Source organism: Strix aluco, chromosome 2, assembly GCF_031877795.1.
Source record: "Strix aluco isolate bStrAlu1 chromosome 2, bStrAlu1.hap1, whole genome shotgun sequence".
Lineage (NCBI taxonomy): Eukaryota > Metazoa > Chordata > Aves > Strigiformes > Strigidae > Strix > Strix aluco.
The window spans coordinates 111,309,935-111,327,329 of NC_133932.1; the positions used below are offsets into that span (position 1 = coordinate 111,309,935).

Below are 17,395 nucleotides of genomic sequence, written 5' to 3' on the forward strand. Positions count from 1 at the left end.
AGGATTTGGGAGTATGGGTGGATGGAAAACTAACTATGAGCCAGCAATGTGCACTCACAGCCCAGAAAGCCAACTGTATCCTGGGCTGCATCAAGAGCAGTGTGGCCAGCAGGTCGAGGGAGGTGATTCTCCCCTTCTGCTCTTGTGAGACCCCATGTGAAGTACTGTGTCCATCTCTGGGGCCCCCAAGATAAGAAGGGCATAGATCTGCTTGAGTGGGTCCAAAGGAGGGCCACAGAGATGATCAGGGGGCTAGAGCACCCCCTCCATGAGGGCAGGCTGAGAGAGTTGGGGTTGTTCAGCCTGGAGAAGAGAAGGCTCCAGAGAGATGTTATAGTGGCCTTCCAGTAGTTAAAGGGGTCCTACAGGAAAGATGGGGAGGGACTCTTTATCAGGGTGTGTAATGACAGGACAAGGGGTAATGGCTTCAAACTGAAAGAGGGTAGACTTAGATTAGATATTAGGAAGAAATTCTTTCCTGTGAGGGTGGTGAGGCACTGGCACAGGTTGCCCAAAGAGATTGTGGCTGCCCCCTCCCTGGAATTATTCAAGGCCAGGTTGGACGGGGCTTTGAGCAACCTGGTCTAGTGGAAGGTGCCCCTGCCCATGGCAGGGGGGTTGGAACTAGGTGATCTTTAAGGCCCTTTCCAACCCAAACCATTCCATGATTCTATGATAAGGTGAAGAATCACATGAACTACTTAGTTTTTTCATTTTGTCTTTTTAGTCTTTGGACTGAAAGAGTATTTAAGCCACTAGATCAGTTGCAAAATAATGACAAAACAAACAAGAAAGCAGATGAAGCACAATCTTCTTCAGATACTGTAGTTTAAAAAAAAAAATCTGCCACGTTTATAGACCAGAGAATTAAAGCTTCAAGGAAGTTAAATGCTACTACTGTATCTGTCTTGCAGCTGAGTAAACTCTAAAGAAGTACAACAGAATGAAAGTTTGGCTTCTAGGAAGACACCCCATGTCAAAACACTTAGTAAATTCAGACCTGGACACCTCCTACTGTGTTAGATGCACCAAGTATGTTGGCCTAAGAGCATGAGACATGACTGTGGCCATAGACTGTTCGTAAGAAAAAAACTCATCTCTTCGCTGTTACTGCAACATGACCACACAAATACCTTCAAACTGCTATAACACTAAGAAAACGGTTCTGTGCTTGAGACATTCATTACCATTTTCAAAATACTCAACACTACAGTAATTGCAGTTCAGTAAGCACTATTACTTACAACTAAAGGCTTATTAACATGGGGTTTCAGGACACCTTATGTTCAGCCTGAAACACCGTAAACAAGCTGGTACCCATAAGCCTGGTAGATTTAGCAAGATTCTTGCTCAGCAGTCACCATTTCCTCATGAAACAGGCAACCAACGAAGTCACCACTCCCCCTTGTAACTAGGCACCACTGGCTCTGACCCTTGTACTGAGCCACCTAAAGGAGTTGGCTGCACTCATGAGTGAAGTTCATAGCCCACCTTTAAGACATTCATCCAAAAGCTGTGAAATTCACTGCATGGAGACAATCCATGGATTTAGGTCCCCACCATAAAGTGAATACCACAGACATGAGCATGGGATATCTGGTCACATCTGTCATTATTAGTAAATACCAAGACAGATTAATTTACTTGACTAGAAAGTGTTCAAAACAAGACACTAAGAACTGCATAGGCTAGATTGAAACTGAATGCTTCCTTCACTTAAAGGATATTTACTTTGAGATAACTGAATCAGTCATTACCACTGCCTCCATTTTGAAGGAATACAAGGGTTTGCATTACTAGAAGGATTCACCATCCAGGACAGGAAGGAGGCAGGGGAAAGAAAGCCTTACACACAACCAAGGGAAGTGAAATCCCTGAAGCTAAGAGCAGTCTCATGATACACACACACTGGTATAACCAGGTTTTAAATTAAAGTAAAAGGCTTGTCAGCTGATACTTGGTATGTCTGCTGAATTGCATGTTAATATCAAGTGTTAAGCATATTCTTGCTTGCAAACACGTAATGCCCTGTACAGATTACTCTTAAGAAGCAATAAGCACTGAAGGCTTCAAACTCTTACAGTAAGAGAACACCTCAGGTTTACCTTGCTATTTAGAGGAGCTGAATATAGTTCTCTACATGTTGACCAACTGAATTATTTTTAAGTACTTTGGACAGGAGTTGTGTTTAAGAGTACTCAAGGTCATGTTTTGTTTGTTTTTAAAAACACCACCTAACAATAACTGGGGGGGCACAAGACAGTGTTGCAGCTCAGGATACGAGTTAATAGTTAGTCCTGTCCCATCACCCCCCTCCTTTCTGCTAAGAGTAAGGTTTCTCTAGAGACTGCAGAGCACACATGTTCGGCAGTGCTCTGGTGGCAGGAGAGGTCAGACAGCTATGCTGTAAGACTACTCAATACCACAAGTATGACACAGCAGCCATTTATCTCCACTGTTCCAGTACCTCATAGCTTTTAACACTGCTCTCTACTGCAGTTTGTCTGCCAGTGTCTGAAGTGTTCCAAAGGCTCTCCCAGCCACAATCTCCCCTTCCTCCAGCTCCCTGCAGATGAATACCCTTTATTCACCCCTATAAAGGGAAGTTTGACTTTTACCTCAACATTAATGGTCTTCTACACACAGGTTCACTGTTCATAGACCACTTGCATCTGGATGTTTTTGCTCTGATATGGTAAACGAGTTGCAGAAAATAGGTTCTGTTCATGGCCACACAATCTTGTCTCATAGAAGAGGAAGAAACAGATAAAATATTGCAGCAAATCACCTGTGTCTATAGAGATGTCAGGTTGTGTTGGTTCAGAGTACACTTTATCCACTCCACCTAGCTTAGAAGCCCTGCTCACAACAATTTTGTAAAAAACCACAGCCCTTTCCACTCACTCTTATTGCAGATATCAACTGGAGTCAGAAGATTCATAGAGGAACAGTGTAATAAGACATTTATTAAAAGTGCTGTCAGTTATATTAAGAGCTGTAGTCTAATATCCTTTTTTAAAAAAGGCATGCAATTAAAAAATACTAGCTAAAAACCATTCTGGTCACTATGGTTACAGACACATGACCTGCAGTGCTCTGACATGTTTGATCAGCTTTGCTGATTGGGACAAGGTAATCTTCAAGTCCAGAATCCACAGTCTCTATTGTAGAGGAAGAACTGCTGGGGGCTCCAGAAGAGACACATGCAGGTACCTGGAATATAAATGCAATCACTAAAGATTATTGTTTAGCTGACAAATTTAGAGATACCACCTTCTTGTGCCATGCACTGAGGAAGAAAAGAATCATCCTGCAACATCACAGAAGAATTGTTATCCAGTACATCTGTATACCTATGGATTAACTGCTTTTCTGGTCAGAAAAGTTTGCCCCTCAAACAGGCTGACAGAGGCTTCTGTTTCAGGAATAGAAGCTGACCACTATGAGAAGTCTGTCAGCTACAGCAGCTGTAGCCCAAGCTGCTAAACCAAAGTCATCTTGTGCTTATAGCCTCCAAGTTACAGAACACTGGCTTCTTGGTTACTTACTTTGAGCACTTGTACTTCTCCTTAATTGCTTGCAGTTGGCCATGGGGAGCATCGAGGCATGCTTTATGCAGATCAGTCAGGCAAGGCACTATCTCACTTAATGAATACCCAGTGAATGCAGCAAGTGTTTCTGGCTGGTCAGGGGAGAAAAAACAGTGTTAACTCTCTTGTAAGCAACATTCATCTAGAAGATAGCTTCTGCTTCTGTAGAAAATGTACTTTCACTGCATCAGTGTTCACCCTAGATTCTTTAATCCTGAAAAGGATTCAAGTGTACCCTGCCATCAGTTTCACTCTAGGTCTTCCTTGGTGCCAGGAGATCTGACAAGAAGCTCCTTCTGCTCTAAGCATGTGGCATCCATTGCATCTCTTCTGGATCCTGCTCTCTGTTAAAGCTATTCCTCTGACACACAGCTGAGAGAACTATCAAGGCTTGCATTAAAGCAGCCACTCAGTGTAATCCACTCAAGTGCACATATTCAGTTCTTCCCTCCCTCTCAGAAAGCCCCTGAATTGTATTTGGGGAGGAGTTTTGGAGATTAAACACTAACAAGGCCTTAGGTACAGATTTGATGTGAGCAAGACAGCAAGGTCCCTCCCATTTCAGAGAAGAGGCAGGATATTTCAGGTTGATTTAACATTCATTTATTAGGTAGTCCTGTAGGTCAGGAATTGCTACTCATCTTAGGATTTCAGCCTTTATAACAACATAGTTTGAAGCTACTCCTTCTGCTTCTCAGCCTAGTTCTAATAACATAAAATGCTTGAGCTACTCATTAACATGTAGTTGTTCTTACCCAGAAAGACCTGTTCACCGTGTAGTTTGCTAGACAGTAGGCTGCTGCAGCAGTTTGTGAAGGAAGGTACTTCAGAAAAGGATCAGCTTCAAGGAGACTCAGCTCTGCAAGATACTGAACAAAAAAGCCACCATTTTTTCAAACAGAATGAGCCTAGCTGGTATAATCAGTCCAATACAGCAAGCACTGAAAGTTGTCAGTGGTCTCAATTTCATGTAAAAAAAAAAGGAGTTACATGTCTGGTGGGTAAAAATAGCATTCTAGTCCTGTTGATCTCACAGAAGAACCTTTCACATGTTTCAGTGGGGACAGAAAGACCACACTGTCAAAGCCTGAGCAATCTACACTGTAATCTGAAGTTCTGGTCCTATCATCAGCTCTGACATAATTTTACAGATAGAAACTTAGAAAATTCATGTTTTGTAAAAATAAAAAAGACACACTCTTCCCATCTTCCAAGGCTCTTGCTCACCTAGGTGGACCTCACCTGGAGATCAGGGATAAATGCACAGCTCTAAGAAACAGAATTTGGACTCTGTTGGAGCAGAGTCACTGTACAATCCTACACTCTTTGCAGATAAGCAGCAGATCAGATGTGTTGCTATAATCTTGGGTTAACCTGTTTCTAAGCAGGGTTGCCTATGCAGCTATGCAGGCATATACTGTGTCATCGTGTAGCAATATGTAGTACCATCACATCCAGGACAGACTTCCTATGCTGGCACTGTTGAAGAAACAACCACATTCCTAACACTTAGCTACCTAGTCAGTGCATTATCCCTGATCAGACAGGTAGAACAACCTTAGGATTTCCATGAGACATTTATCCAGAAGTCACAAGCTGCCTACTGAAGGTAGTAGACTACAAAACATCCTGTTTTAGGCCTGTTGTAGTTCCCGATAGGGCTCGGCATGAGAAAGAGAGTATCTTCTGATAAAGCATAGTATAGCAGCAGAACCGGTCTGCTCAGGTAACTTAGTGAAATACAAGTGATTCTGCTTTTGGAAACCCTTCTCCCCCCTCAGTCCTAAAAGGAAGATAATTCATACCCTTGCAAAGTTCTCTGTTCTGATACAGACTCCATGCCTCTGAATATACTGAAGGAGGAACTGATTGATGGTTGGGGCTGTTAGGTCAAAAGCCAGCACTTTGAGAAGCAGGTGTTCCATTCTTAGCAGCTGCCTCTTTGTGTAGGTATCATCTGTTATATATACAAATTCATCCACTTCTGGTGGGTAGATCTCTTCATACTTCCTGAAAGAGGCATGGAAGCCACATTTGTCAGCTTGAAAGTTACGGTGAAAGAAAGCCATCCGCTGGACCCATATCAGGATGAGCATATGACACTAAGATTTGTGTAGAGCTCTTACTTTAGTCCTCCAGGCTATGTAACAATTCAGTTTCAAATCTGGGCAAAGATGTTTAGAGGAACTCCAAGTCATCAGTGTAGACAGACACACTCTCACATTGTTAACTCCTAATAGCAAGCTCTCAGAGAGAAAGTCTCAGTAACACAATTCACTCCAAACCCCCATGTGCTCCTAGGCTACGCTGGGTACCCCGTCTGCTTAAAGCAGTTCAAGGCTAATTGCAGATTGCAGCTGTGAATCTATGAACTTACTACAGCCTTATAGCTAGCAGCCTAACACAGTAGTGTTTTCGCTCCTGCTGTTATGGTTACAAGCTTTCCCTACTGCAGTTCCTCACAAACACTAAATGTTTAATTTTGCTAATGCCAAAGTAGGCAAAGTTGCTGATCTTGAAACATCATGAAAAGCTACCTACTACTGCAAGCTTCAGTCCTTCAAATTAAACTAAAAGACTCAGTCCAAAAATAAGTTTTAGCTCACGGAGATTTCAGGAGATGAAACACTTACGCAGCTAGAAGAATTGCTGCTGTTCCTACAAGCTGCAGCTTCCCTCTGAGAACAGACATGCAGGAAAGAAACCTGTCCAGGAAGTTCACCGCCAAGTACAGAGTCTCTGTTCGAAGTTTATATTCTTCCCCTACTTCCACCAGCCAGTCTACCAAGATGGCACGCATTCCTGTTGTGATATCTGGTTGCTTCCTCATGTAGTGGGGCTTAGGCCTGAATCTTACCTGTTTGGAGAGAGAATTGAAGAATCAGGATTGATGGCTGAATCATGCATTGAAGCACCAGCCATTGATGGATGAGCTTATTAACATTCTTATGCTTTCACCAAAAGGATTACGAGTTGTTCCACTATAACTCATTACTACTAACTACAATTATAGTGCTAGTGGTATTAGTTAGCAGCATCTCTAGGAAGTAGTATTTCTACACTGGAGAGATAGGAGTCTGTGTTAGTAGTAGAACAGTAAAAGAACTCCTAGACTATGGACAGCCTTTGCCATCAAGCACATATAAGTCATTCAGAGGGACCTGAAAGTGAATAAATCACATTTTTTTCCTGTCTTCCTATCGGGAGACTGCACTTTACTGCTCTGATACAGAAAGGCAGGAAAAACTACTACTATATCAAGAGAGCTGTCGGTGAGATCACATCCAACTGCTTTAGTATTTTTGCAGCATTCAATTCCCATCTGCAAGGATTCCTCATCCCAAAGATTCAAGAGATGCTCCGGGGGTAGGCAATTTCAGGGACAGAGAGTAATCCTGAAAGATCTCATCACTGTCTAGATCCTGCCTTCAGAGATGGCTTTTACTGCTTGCTTTCTCTCTTTTGTATTTCAGTGTCAGCCTTGGGTTATCCTGGGGCAGCCATACATCCTTGCAGTATTGCAGCCCATCAGAGACACAAATACCTATAAGCTTGTTACAAGCCACTCACTTCAGCCTCTCGGAGGTACCGATGAATGTCTTCTGCATACTCTTCCACAGCCAGAGTTACGGCATCTTCCATGTGATCCTCACGTTTGGACTGGAAGGATGTGTCCACTGCCATTGGAGATCCTAACAAGTGAGAGGAAGCAGCAAGACATTGTGTAATTAGCCTCTTTACCTTCTCCTGCTATTTCTAAACAGAAGAGTTGTGCCTCATGCAGACACAATCCAAGTTATCTTGAAGTCTTATTTACTGTAACAGAAGCTACTCACTAATTCATAACCACCCTACACATACTTATGCTATAGATACCACCTGAGCAGTAATGGGTGTTACCTGTACTCAGATCTAGCAGTAGGTGAATACTGGATGTCATCGCACTAGTATCCAGTTGACAGAGGCTTGATTCCAGCTCTTCAGCCACTTGGCAGCCATAGTTTTCTTTCTCTTCTGGTTCATCTACATAGATAGCAAACCCTTGCTTTGATGAAGCATTGACCACACTGTTAGGTAATTCATCTTTTCCAGATGAAGGGATGGTGTTTTCAGAGCCAGAGAAGTGTTTGACAACAGTAGCACCCTGAAACAGAGCACAGAGTAATGCTGTGGGAGGGCAACTCAGGAAGAACACAACAGTATCGCTTGTTTTAGAAAAGAAAATCACTTTCCTTGCCTAACAGACACCGATAACATAAGAGTTGACTGGAAAAGCCACCAGCCACAGCTGGTACCTCAAAAGTACCACTTGTTGCTGTCTTGCTGTCACAGACCCCTCACAGAGTGAGGTGGTGTGAAAGTCAGGAGCCAGGGGAGTAGCCTCATCTCCAGTGCCCACCGCCAAGAAGCATGAGGTGAGGGTGCTGCTCCGGTCTGACAGGGCTGACATGTGCAGGGTCTGCTCTGCATTCAGTTCTGACAAGGAACAGCTGCTGTAAGTGCAGCAAGTTATAGTAACAAAAGAGCCCAGGCACTCTCACAGACCTGTTAAAGTCTTCACTTTGAATTTCTGAGCTCAAGCATCACAGTCCCTAGGACTACAACGTGTGACCAGGCTACAAGCCTTGACATCACCTCCTATCAGCAAACCACCAACAGGCTTTATGGAGTCGTAACCGAGAAGAGTCTGCGTACACAATAGCTGCTGCTTTAGGTCCTGTAAGTCAGCACAGCAACACTTCCCTGCCACAGCAGCAGACTCCAGGAGGGACCAAGAAACAGAAACACAGACAGACACCCTGCTGTGAACTTTAGCTTTTTGGGAGGCTCTGCCACACGGCAATGGGACCTTTGGGCAAGCATCAGTGAACAGACTTTTTCTTAAACCACTCCCTACACTTCAGGGGGTAAGCGCCCAAATCAAGTCTCACCGAGTCTTCCTTCCTTCCAGGAAGAATTATTTGGTCAAAGTATCTCCACGGGGAAGCGTCTGTAGATTAGGACTGAGCGGTTACTAGCAGGGCTCTCGGGAAACTCCCGCTCATGAACGGGAGCCCCAGTCAGACACGCACCCCGCCACCCCCAGGCCTTCGCCTGCAGCCTCGGGGGCAGGTGCCTGCGCCGCTCACGCCTGCGGCCGGCGGCGGCCCCACGTGCCGGCCTGGGGCAGGAGCTGCCCGCGGCCCGGGCCCCGCGGGGAGCCCGTCGGGCAGCTGCGGCCCCCGGGCCGGGAGGGAAGCGCGGCGGCCGCTGCACCGCTGCGGGGCGGCTCCGCGGGAGGCTGCGGCCGCGGGCGGGGCTCACCTGGCCGCCGGGCCGCTGCTGCCCGTTCTCCGCCAGCACCCCCAGCACGGCCCGCCCGCCGCTGCGGGGGGCAGCGGGACAGGGGTCCCGCCGCCCCGCCCGGCTCCTCTCACCGGTGCGGCGCATCGCCCCGACGGTCGGTACCTTTCAAAGAAAAAAAAAAAAAAACAACATATAAAGTTGGGGACAAAAAAACCCCTAAAATTCCCAAAACCACCACAAATATTTGGTTATGCCTCGGGCAGCCCGCACCGCGTATGCTACCCGGCCCCGCTCGCCGCCGGTCCCTGGAGGTCGCCGCGCTCCGCGGAGGAAGCCGTCCGCTCGCCCGCGCCCCGCGGGGGAGGCTGCCCGCCCGCCCGCCCTATATAGGCGGCGGCCAAGGGAGGCGGCGGCGGCGGCTGTTGGCCGCGGCCAGTTGGAAGCTCGGGCCGCAACCCCCGGCGCCGCCGCCCTGGCAACCCAAGCGGCGGCGGGTCGCCATGGAGACCCCGTCGGGGGCCGCCCGCCGCGGGCCCGGCCGCGCCACCCCGCGCAGCTCTCGCGGAGCGGTGGGGCACGAGTGTCCCGGCCGAGAGCCGCGGCCCCCGCCGGCTCCCCGCGCCTCGCCCTGTCTGCCATTCCTAAACACCCAGAATACAAGAAAACGGCATGCAGGCGACAACAGCAGCCTTATGGGAACAGTTGAGGTCAGAAGAATTTTGCTTCTCTCTTTGATAAGGGAAAGCCAACAAAAAAGAGTTTTTAGTTGATTTAAGCGTGGATTTGACTCCCGTGACACTTTGATAAATTCTAAGCCAGGGTACGACTGCAGAACTGATCGCACAGCTGTACACATGGGCGGTTCTCAGCCATCAGCGGTGGAAGCACAGAGCTTTATAAGAGGAATCAAGCAGCAGTTTGTCCAGGGCCATCAAAGATTTTCACCAGTGACGTGGATAATGACACAGAGAGCACGCTTACTAAATTTGTGGATAACACCACGATGGTGCTGGGAAGGGCTCTGACTATGCTGGGGAACAAGATTAGATTTCAGAAATGATCTTGACAAACTGGAAAAATGTTCTGGAAAAGCGGGATGCTCCTGAAGCACAAGTGCAAGGTCAGACAGAGCCGTCGGCTGCAGAAATGCAGGATGGGGAAGAGCCAGGTAGGTAGCAGCTCCCTGAAGAAGAATCAGGAGGTTACAGTGAACCCTGGAGTGAGCATGAGTCACCGTGCTCATGGCTGTCCTAGCAGGAACAAACAGCAATACAGCCTGTGTGAGACATGAGTCCTCGGAAAGTCCACAGTGAAGACAAAAGAGCAAGCAGTGTAACAGCTTGAACCTCAGCATGAAATTTAGGTTAGATACCAGGGTTGTGATGCCCCAGAAGAGGCAGCATGCGACATTTGGGGATTTCCTTTTACAGATCTTTAAGAGCAAGTTAAAAAACTGCTGTCAAAAATGTTTGTGCCTTGGCAGTTGTGGTACTTCTTGAGATGCTCTCCAGAGTGATTGAAATGTAGGAGCTATTATCCAAAACTTGGATACATCAAGCAGGGTCTTATGCCAGAATTGGTTTTTGCGGTTCTTGTCATCCAGGCTGTATTAAGGTCTGTATTTTTTCTTCCCACTTTTCTTAAGTTTATTTTTTAATTGACTTTTCCCCCCACCCCCCAAAAGAATTTACTGTAGGAGGTAAGTGGTATATCTCATGGTGAAAAATGTTACCTGTGTTTGATGCATAAGCCATGTAACACTACTTTACCTTTTTGACAGCAGGAGTTCCATGTCCTTGAAGCAGCAAGGTTGTAAGCAGGTAGTTATCACAGTGGAGCTGTCACAGCTACAGGTGTGGGCAAATGCAGGGCAGGGGGGACAGAAGGTTACGCTGTACTTCTGTGTTCTTCTCTTCCTTTCATGTCATCTCTAAACACCAGGTTGGCACAAGAAGGACTTCACATGGGGACACTAAACATTTTCATGCAAAGTTTTTATTTCTGGAAAAAAAATCAGTCTAGCTTCCAGCCTTTGAAATTAAGTACCAGCTTAAGCAGAACTTTAAATACTCTTTATCCTATTGTTTTGATGGGATTACTAAAAAATATTGAAAAATTCCTGTGCTACAATATATGTGGAATCTATAGCAGTCTAAAAAGGTGGATGTTAATCAAAACGATTTCTAAATGTGTGATTATTTCACATTTTAATTACAATTTTCAGTTTTAATAACATTTTTGAAACAAAAGGCTTTTGAAATGTATGTATTTTGTGAGTGAAAAAAAAAAGCCCAGCCTCACACTTTTTAGCAATAAAGGAAGAAAAAATTGGATTTCTCCATCAAAGCAAAAATTTTCTTTCACTTACAGTTTAGCAATGTTTTTCTAATTCAGGAGTATCAGGACTCTGATTTCAGTCTCTAATTATATTTTAAGTAGCTGGCACTACTCTTCTGACCTTAAATCAATACTGGTCGATAGTTTCAGAATCTCCTCTGAGAATAATGGAAATTGTATATTCAAGAGTTAAATGTTAAAATATAAAAAAATAAGGAGATGACTTATGAAACTAGTTCTCTTGGGACATCAGTGAGATGATGGTTCTAGGGCTCAGATGCCCCAAAACACTTATGTCCCTGACATCCTTGTTGGGCGCCAGTTTGCACTCAGCATCATCTGGCCTGCCACGGACAAGGACTGCCCTGCTCCCAGCCACTCACTGCTGCTGCCACCCTTCTGCTGGCACAAGGATTCCTGTGGTTGTGAGACAAACCAAGGACCTAGTCCACCTGAAAAGTAACACAGCTGCAACAACCACACAGAACTGGGATGGGTTCTCTGAGCTGGGTTTCTAGACAGCTCCATGAACTGTAGGTCCAGCACAAAAGAAATTACGAGACTGAGGTACCAGCATCATGAAGGCAGTGGTACCATCCCTCATCTTTATAGACCTAGCACTCCATGCCTGAATAATTTTAAGTGCTGTTGAATTTTTTTGTAATTTTTAAAATGTTATCCTATTCTTTGTCAACATTGAAAATACCAGCTGTTCTTTCAAGGGATCTTCCTTTGGCAGTGCCAGAGCTGTTTTTTTTTTTTTTATTTTCAGTAAAAACATCTGGATAAGATAATGAGATAGATGAAACATTATGCAAGTACATATTTTCAGATAGGTAAATGCTGTTTGTGAAAACTGCCTGTAGCTTATAAAAATAATCTTACCTCTGCCCAAACCTATTTTTCTAACTGCTCACTCTCTCCATATGGTATTTGTCATGAGGAATGTCAGAACTTGGTAGTTACACGTCTAACACGTAACTCACATTCATACAAAGATCACTTGTCACTCCTAGCCAATATATGGATGGAAGTTATTTACTGAATTCGTCTTCAGTCAGTGAATATCCTGTATACCCAAATACCCATCATATCTGTATACAATTTAGAAATAACTGAAGAACCTCAGCTACCCAACAGATGACTTCTTCATATCTTTATGTATAAGCAGCATATGGATATACTCAGTAGTCATATAGTACATTAATGTAACTGAAATGCCTCTCAAATAGCTTTTAATGAGGTTATCTAAGCTCCAGTTTCTCAGGAACTCTTTGAAACAGCCCAATATGGATTAGTACCTGAGGGAGGCCAGTGAGCTTTGCCAGCCACTACTTAATTGTAGCAGCAGATCAAATAAAGCTTTGGGCCATTAATCATTTACTTCTGAGCTTCCCTGTGTGTGCTTGAGAGGAAACTGAAGCCTTCCTGAGTGGGCTCCTTAGGGCTTCTTGCAGTAATTACTGTCTTACTTATGATTTCTAGGAAGACAGAGAAGTCAGAGCAATTCCTGACTTGGCGAGGATGCTTCCTCTGTGGCTCTGGAAAAGATAGTATTAAAGGGCTGGTTAGGACTCATCTGTGTCTCGTGCATCTTTCCTAGCTCCTTAGCTCTTCTTCTGTTTTGCAGGACCACTGTTAAGCCCCAAACTTTTACACAGCAAACTCCGCACAGGCTTCAGTTCATGATCTGGGGCATGGAGAGTGACTGTGCCAGGCCTCCAGTTCTGCCCTGATGTTAGACCTCTCAGAAGTGCCACATAGGGCTTATTTAGAGATTGAAGAGCTGCATTTAATTTTAAAATTTCACAATATAAGTATTTGAAGTTTATATTTTACTATATCAATCTTTTTGCAAGATTTGTTTACAGGAGAGAGAAATGTTGCCTGTACATATGCAGGTGCTTGTTGCTGTGCCTGGGAGCAGGAGGAGTGATGAAGAGCACTGATTTTTCCTTTCTCGTTCGATTAAGGGCTTTCAAGTTACCACCACTACCACAGACCCCTCCTGGGATCTTGGTCATGTCACCCTTGTAGGGAGCATCCTTTATCTCGGTGACTTGAAATCACATGATTCATCCATTCTCTGATTATAAGCATACAGGGGCAAAACTGCCTTTTGAAAGGAAATTGTGGCATATTTTATCCCAAGATATTTTTCTGTGTATTTCTTCCTCTCATGAGCTTGAGAAGGACACAGCTGCTTCAGAAGCTCCCAGCAGCTCCCTCTATCCACTAATCAGACCACTGTCAGCTGTCCTCTTCTCTCTTCACCCTTTGAAGTATCTTTTGGTCCCTAGTGTGTTTTAATCCTTAGATTTTCAGCTTGGCATAAACAGCTGTTTGGCCTGCAGCCTGGAAGTAGCATCTTTACTGGTAATAAAACAGCCACTGTCTAGCAAATATGTGTGAGTACAAGATGAGAAGCAGTTAATGTAAGACTGTTGCAACTTCCCAGCCTTGTTTCTCTAAGTCTCATATTGAATTACAACACAATTTTCATATAGGAAAACACATTCAGGCAGGTTAGACACAGAGTTATTATGACCTTGGCCAGGTCACATTCAATATTCAGTAAGTTTTTTCAGACCAATGTACCGAGCAGTCACACAGCCAGTCCATGTGTGCCACACCCTCTTCTGATGTCAGTTTATTGCAGAGCAACCCTGGAAGTCCCACTGCATAGCAAATTTAATGCATGGCCATAACTGAAAGAGGTTTTCAGGATGCAGTCAAATTAGTAATATCTGCTATCTGGTTTCCTTTCATCTTCTTTTGTTTCTCCTTTTGCCGTTCTGTAGCTTTTCCAAATGCTCTTAGCTTTTGGAAAGTTACACTTGTACAAAACAAAAAGTAGAAGAAAACTAGAGCTATAATTTATTCCATTGCCTACAAAGGCAGAAAGAAGGCAGAGATAAAAAGGAAGAAATACTGTGTTTAAATCAGAGTTTCAAAACACTAAATTGCTTTTCTAAAATATTTCAGGGAAGTTTTAGAAAAATAAATATGTTCTGAGTCCTAGAAGATGGAAACTACATTGGAATGTTATAACCTTTTTTTTTTTTTTCTTACTAACCCTTAATCTAAACTTAATGGTGCAGGTTGTACTGATTATCTAGTGTTAACTGGTATCATTTAAATAGGGCTACATGTATGCTTGTTGGCTGAGGCTATGTGTAATACTCACCTGTAATTTACAGGATGTAAAAGAAAGTAGCTTCTTCCAGTGGACATATATCTTTAAACTGTTGCTTATACACACCTGATGTACTTTAAAATCTGTTTCCCCTCTGTGATGCTTCTGTGAATGATACCTATGTAACTTTAATTTGTAATGCATCAGTATTCCTTAGGTTTCTCTAGAAAATACTTGATATTTGCCTTTCAGAAACATTTAGTGATTAAGTTTGCTCTTGTAACTTTGCCAGTGTTATCTAACTAAGCAAATTCCACTAGGTTTCATGCACTAAACCTTTCAGTTATAAAAAAGAAAATTAAACCGCCACACACATATAAGTTTACATTGTGCAAAATTATATTTTTATGTGTGTTAGGGCTCTGCTGTAATACACACTTTTGTGTATTTTTAGACATACTGACTTTATAAGATCAATTAACTCCAAGGCTTAGAGTTAAAGCTTTCTTCCTAAATAGAGGCCTAAACTAATAACTCTTACTCGTTATGTGTATGATAGCAGATTATCAAATCTGAGAGCTAAAATTTATCTGGAAAGTGAACCAAGCAATTTTCCTCAAGCCAAATCACCAATCAGTGTGAAAGGTTCACATTGCTTGCAGGATCGATCAAGCAACCCATTTTGTTGCATGGAACCCTGTGAGACAATTTCTGATTCTTACTATACTGCATGCCACTATAGCACGTACATTAAATGTAAAGTGAGTGTGGAGTAATTCTTACATAGAGAGCCAGGGGCATGAGGGAAGACAATAAATGTAGGACCTTAGTAAGCAGAGTGTTCTTGAAAATCCATTCTGCAGAACAGCCCAGAGACAACCATGTGATGTTGGTGTAAGAAGAGCTGTGATGATCCCAGAGCAGCCTTCAAAAGCAGGTTCCTGTTACCCAGATATTGACTGTTTTCAGAGTTACAGTACACAGTGTGCATTCTTGGCAAATGCTGTGCAAGGTAAGACTGTGAGATTTGCCTGTATTGTGCACATACTCATCCTCCACTTGCTACAGAAAACAGAAATAATCTGTGAAAGTCCCAGGGTGTCTGTGTAAAGAAGGAGGGGAAGCAGCAACATAGTTTATGTCCCAGACAGAGCCACAAGCCTCGTGTTCCCTCTGTAAGAGGAGAACACTTGCTTCTGAGCTTGCAGCTGCATTGTTCACGGTGTGGCTGATGCCGGGAGAAGCCTGATGCACTCTGCATCCTTATTATCTCCGTAGGTCCCCTGACCTTGAAGCACAGCCTGCCTGTAAATCCCATCGCTCTCATGCTAGATAATAAAGGGACCCTCCAGCAACAATCCTTTGCCACTGTGTCTCATGTCTGAGAGCAGGCAGAACTCACCTTGAGGAGCAGTGGAAGCTACCAAGCTGGCATAGAGCACCAGCCAATGCCAACGGCAGAGAAGCAAAGCCTAAAGCCTTGAGCAGGTGCAAGATGTTCCCCTCTGGGGTTGTAACAATCCTAACCAGAAGACTGTTGTGCATCAAAGAGTTAGTGATGCACATAACAGTGTACCTGAGTAGGCACAGGACAGTGCTGTGCTGCGCTGTGCTGCACGTACAGCTTGTCCTTCAGGTCTGTGCTGGGCTGCGCTGGTCTCTTGGCTGCAGCATAAACTCAGCTGGGTGATGATAACAGAGGAGCCCACAGGCAGCTCCCCTTTGGTGTTGTTGACTACCCACCTGCATGGCCTTGTCTTTATCTTAAAGTGGAACAGCAAGTTCTCATGTGAACGTATGGTTGGTTGACAGTAGAAATGACGAATACAGTATTTTTTGTCTAAGAAAATTCTACAAGAAGTCTCAAAACCAAAATGTCAATGAACCTTTCTACGGGTGGCATCTGTACCACGTGCCCTGAGCAGAGGTCTGTCTGATGCACAGCTCAGGGTTCCCAGCACCTGAAAGGATGTAAAATTATCTGTATTCTTTCTCTTTCTTGTGTTAGCACCAGAAAAAGGTATTTTAAGCAATAGTTTATGGAGTCTTGAGTGCCTTTCTTACTGGGATCATAAGGTACACTAGCCCCAGGGCCTTGTACTACAGGGCGTCAGCAGAATAGCCTGAAGCTGACACCAAAGATGTGTCTGAATCAAGGGGAGTGACAGGTGACAAATATGGCTCCAAACATTTCCAGCTTTGGGGTTGCTTCCCCACACCAGTCTAAGGCTGCTCCTACTAGCTTTGTGACTATGTATGTTGCCCAGTACCACTGCAGTGACTCCCATTTCACCCAGAAGGACAAGAAAATGAGGTTTTTCAGTATCAAAACAATCATAGAATATAAACTATGCCCTTTAGCGCTGCATGTGAAGGGAATATACCAAGCTTAAAATCAAACATTTCTGCTGTCCTTATTTTCTTCCCTTACAAGTTTCTCTGTATCGTAAAGCAACTGATAGCGTACTTTAGCACTGTGCGTGTTTTAAACAAATGTCCTTCACAGAACATTAATATCTCACCCCTGCTTTTCATTTCAGAACAACAGAGGAAAACACCCATAACTTTGATAGAACCTTGAAATGGTTCTGCATAATTCAGAAATAGACATTTCCAGATTGTTCAAAGCACTTTTTTTTAATAACTGTCTAGCTCCAGTGCTAGGTCCTTCTGCCAGATATTGCTGAAGCGCACGCTAAAATGCCCTTCTTGTATAGTAGATCTTTTATCAGGCAGGCCCCTAATTTATGGTCCCTGTGTTCACAGCATCTGTTACTCAACTGTTTATGACAGCTGCTGTTCATTTCTACTCAGAAGCTGATGGTTGAAAAGTTTCACAAGAAATTCATGTTTTGACTTGATGATCCTATGGAAGCTGACTCTTGGGCTCTGTTTCTCAGGTTACAAATCACAGACAAGTTCTCAGAGTGCAGCATCTGGACATTAAAAGAACAGTCATTTCGTATTTGTTCCTATCAGTTCTGCTTGTTCATGTTAGTAATTCAAATGGAGTGGCTTGTATGCATATAAAGCAGATGAGTTTTGT

The 17,395-nt window shown here is 44.0% G+C and overlaps 1 protein-coding gene across 1 annotated transcript; it reads right to left on the reverse strand.

Moving 5' to 3' along the window:
* Positions 1 to 2,946: 2,946 nt before the first annotated feature.
* CCNA1 (cyclin A1) lies at positions 2,947 to 9,333 on the reverse strand. Its single transcript, XM_074816972.1, has 9 exons — positions 9,147 to 9,333; positions 8,895 to 9,038; positions 7,491 to 7,734; positions 7,161 to 7,282; positions 6,224 to 6,447; positions 5,396 to 5,600; positions 4,346 to 4,459; positions 3,549 to 3,682; positions 2,947 to 3,213 (listed from the first exon to the last, which is right to left on the reverse strand). Exons 2-9 carry the CDS (start codon positions 9,018 to 9,020, stop codon positions 3,162 to 3,164), a joined length of 1,221 nt encoding a protein of 406 aa, XP_074673073.1. The 5' UTR covers positions 9,021 to 9,038; positions 9,147 to 9,333; the 3' UTR covers positions 2,947 to 3,161.
* Positions 9,334 to 17,395: the final 8,062 nt, after the last annotated feature.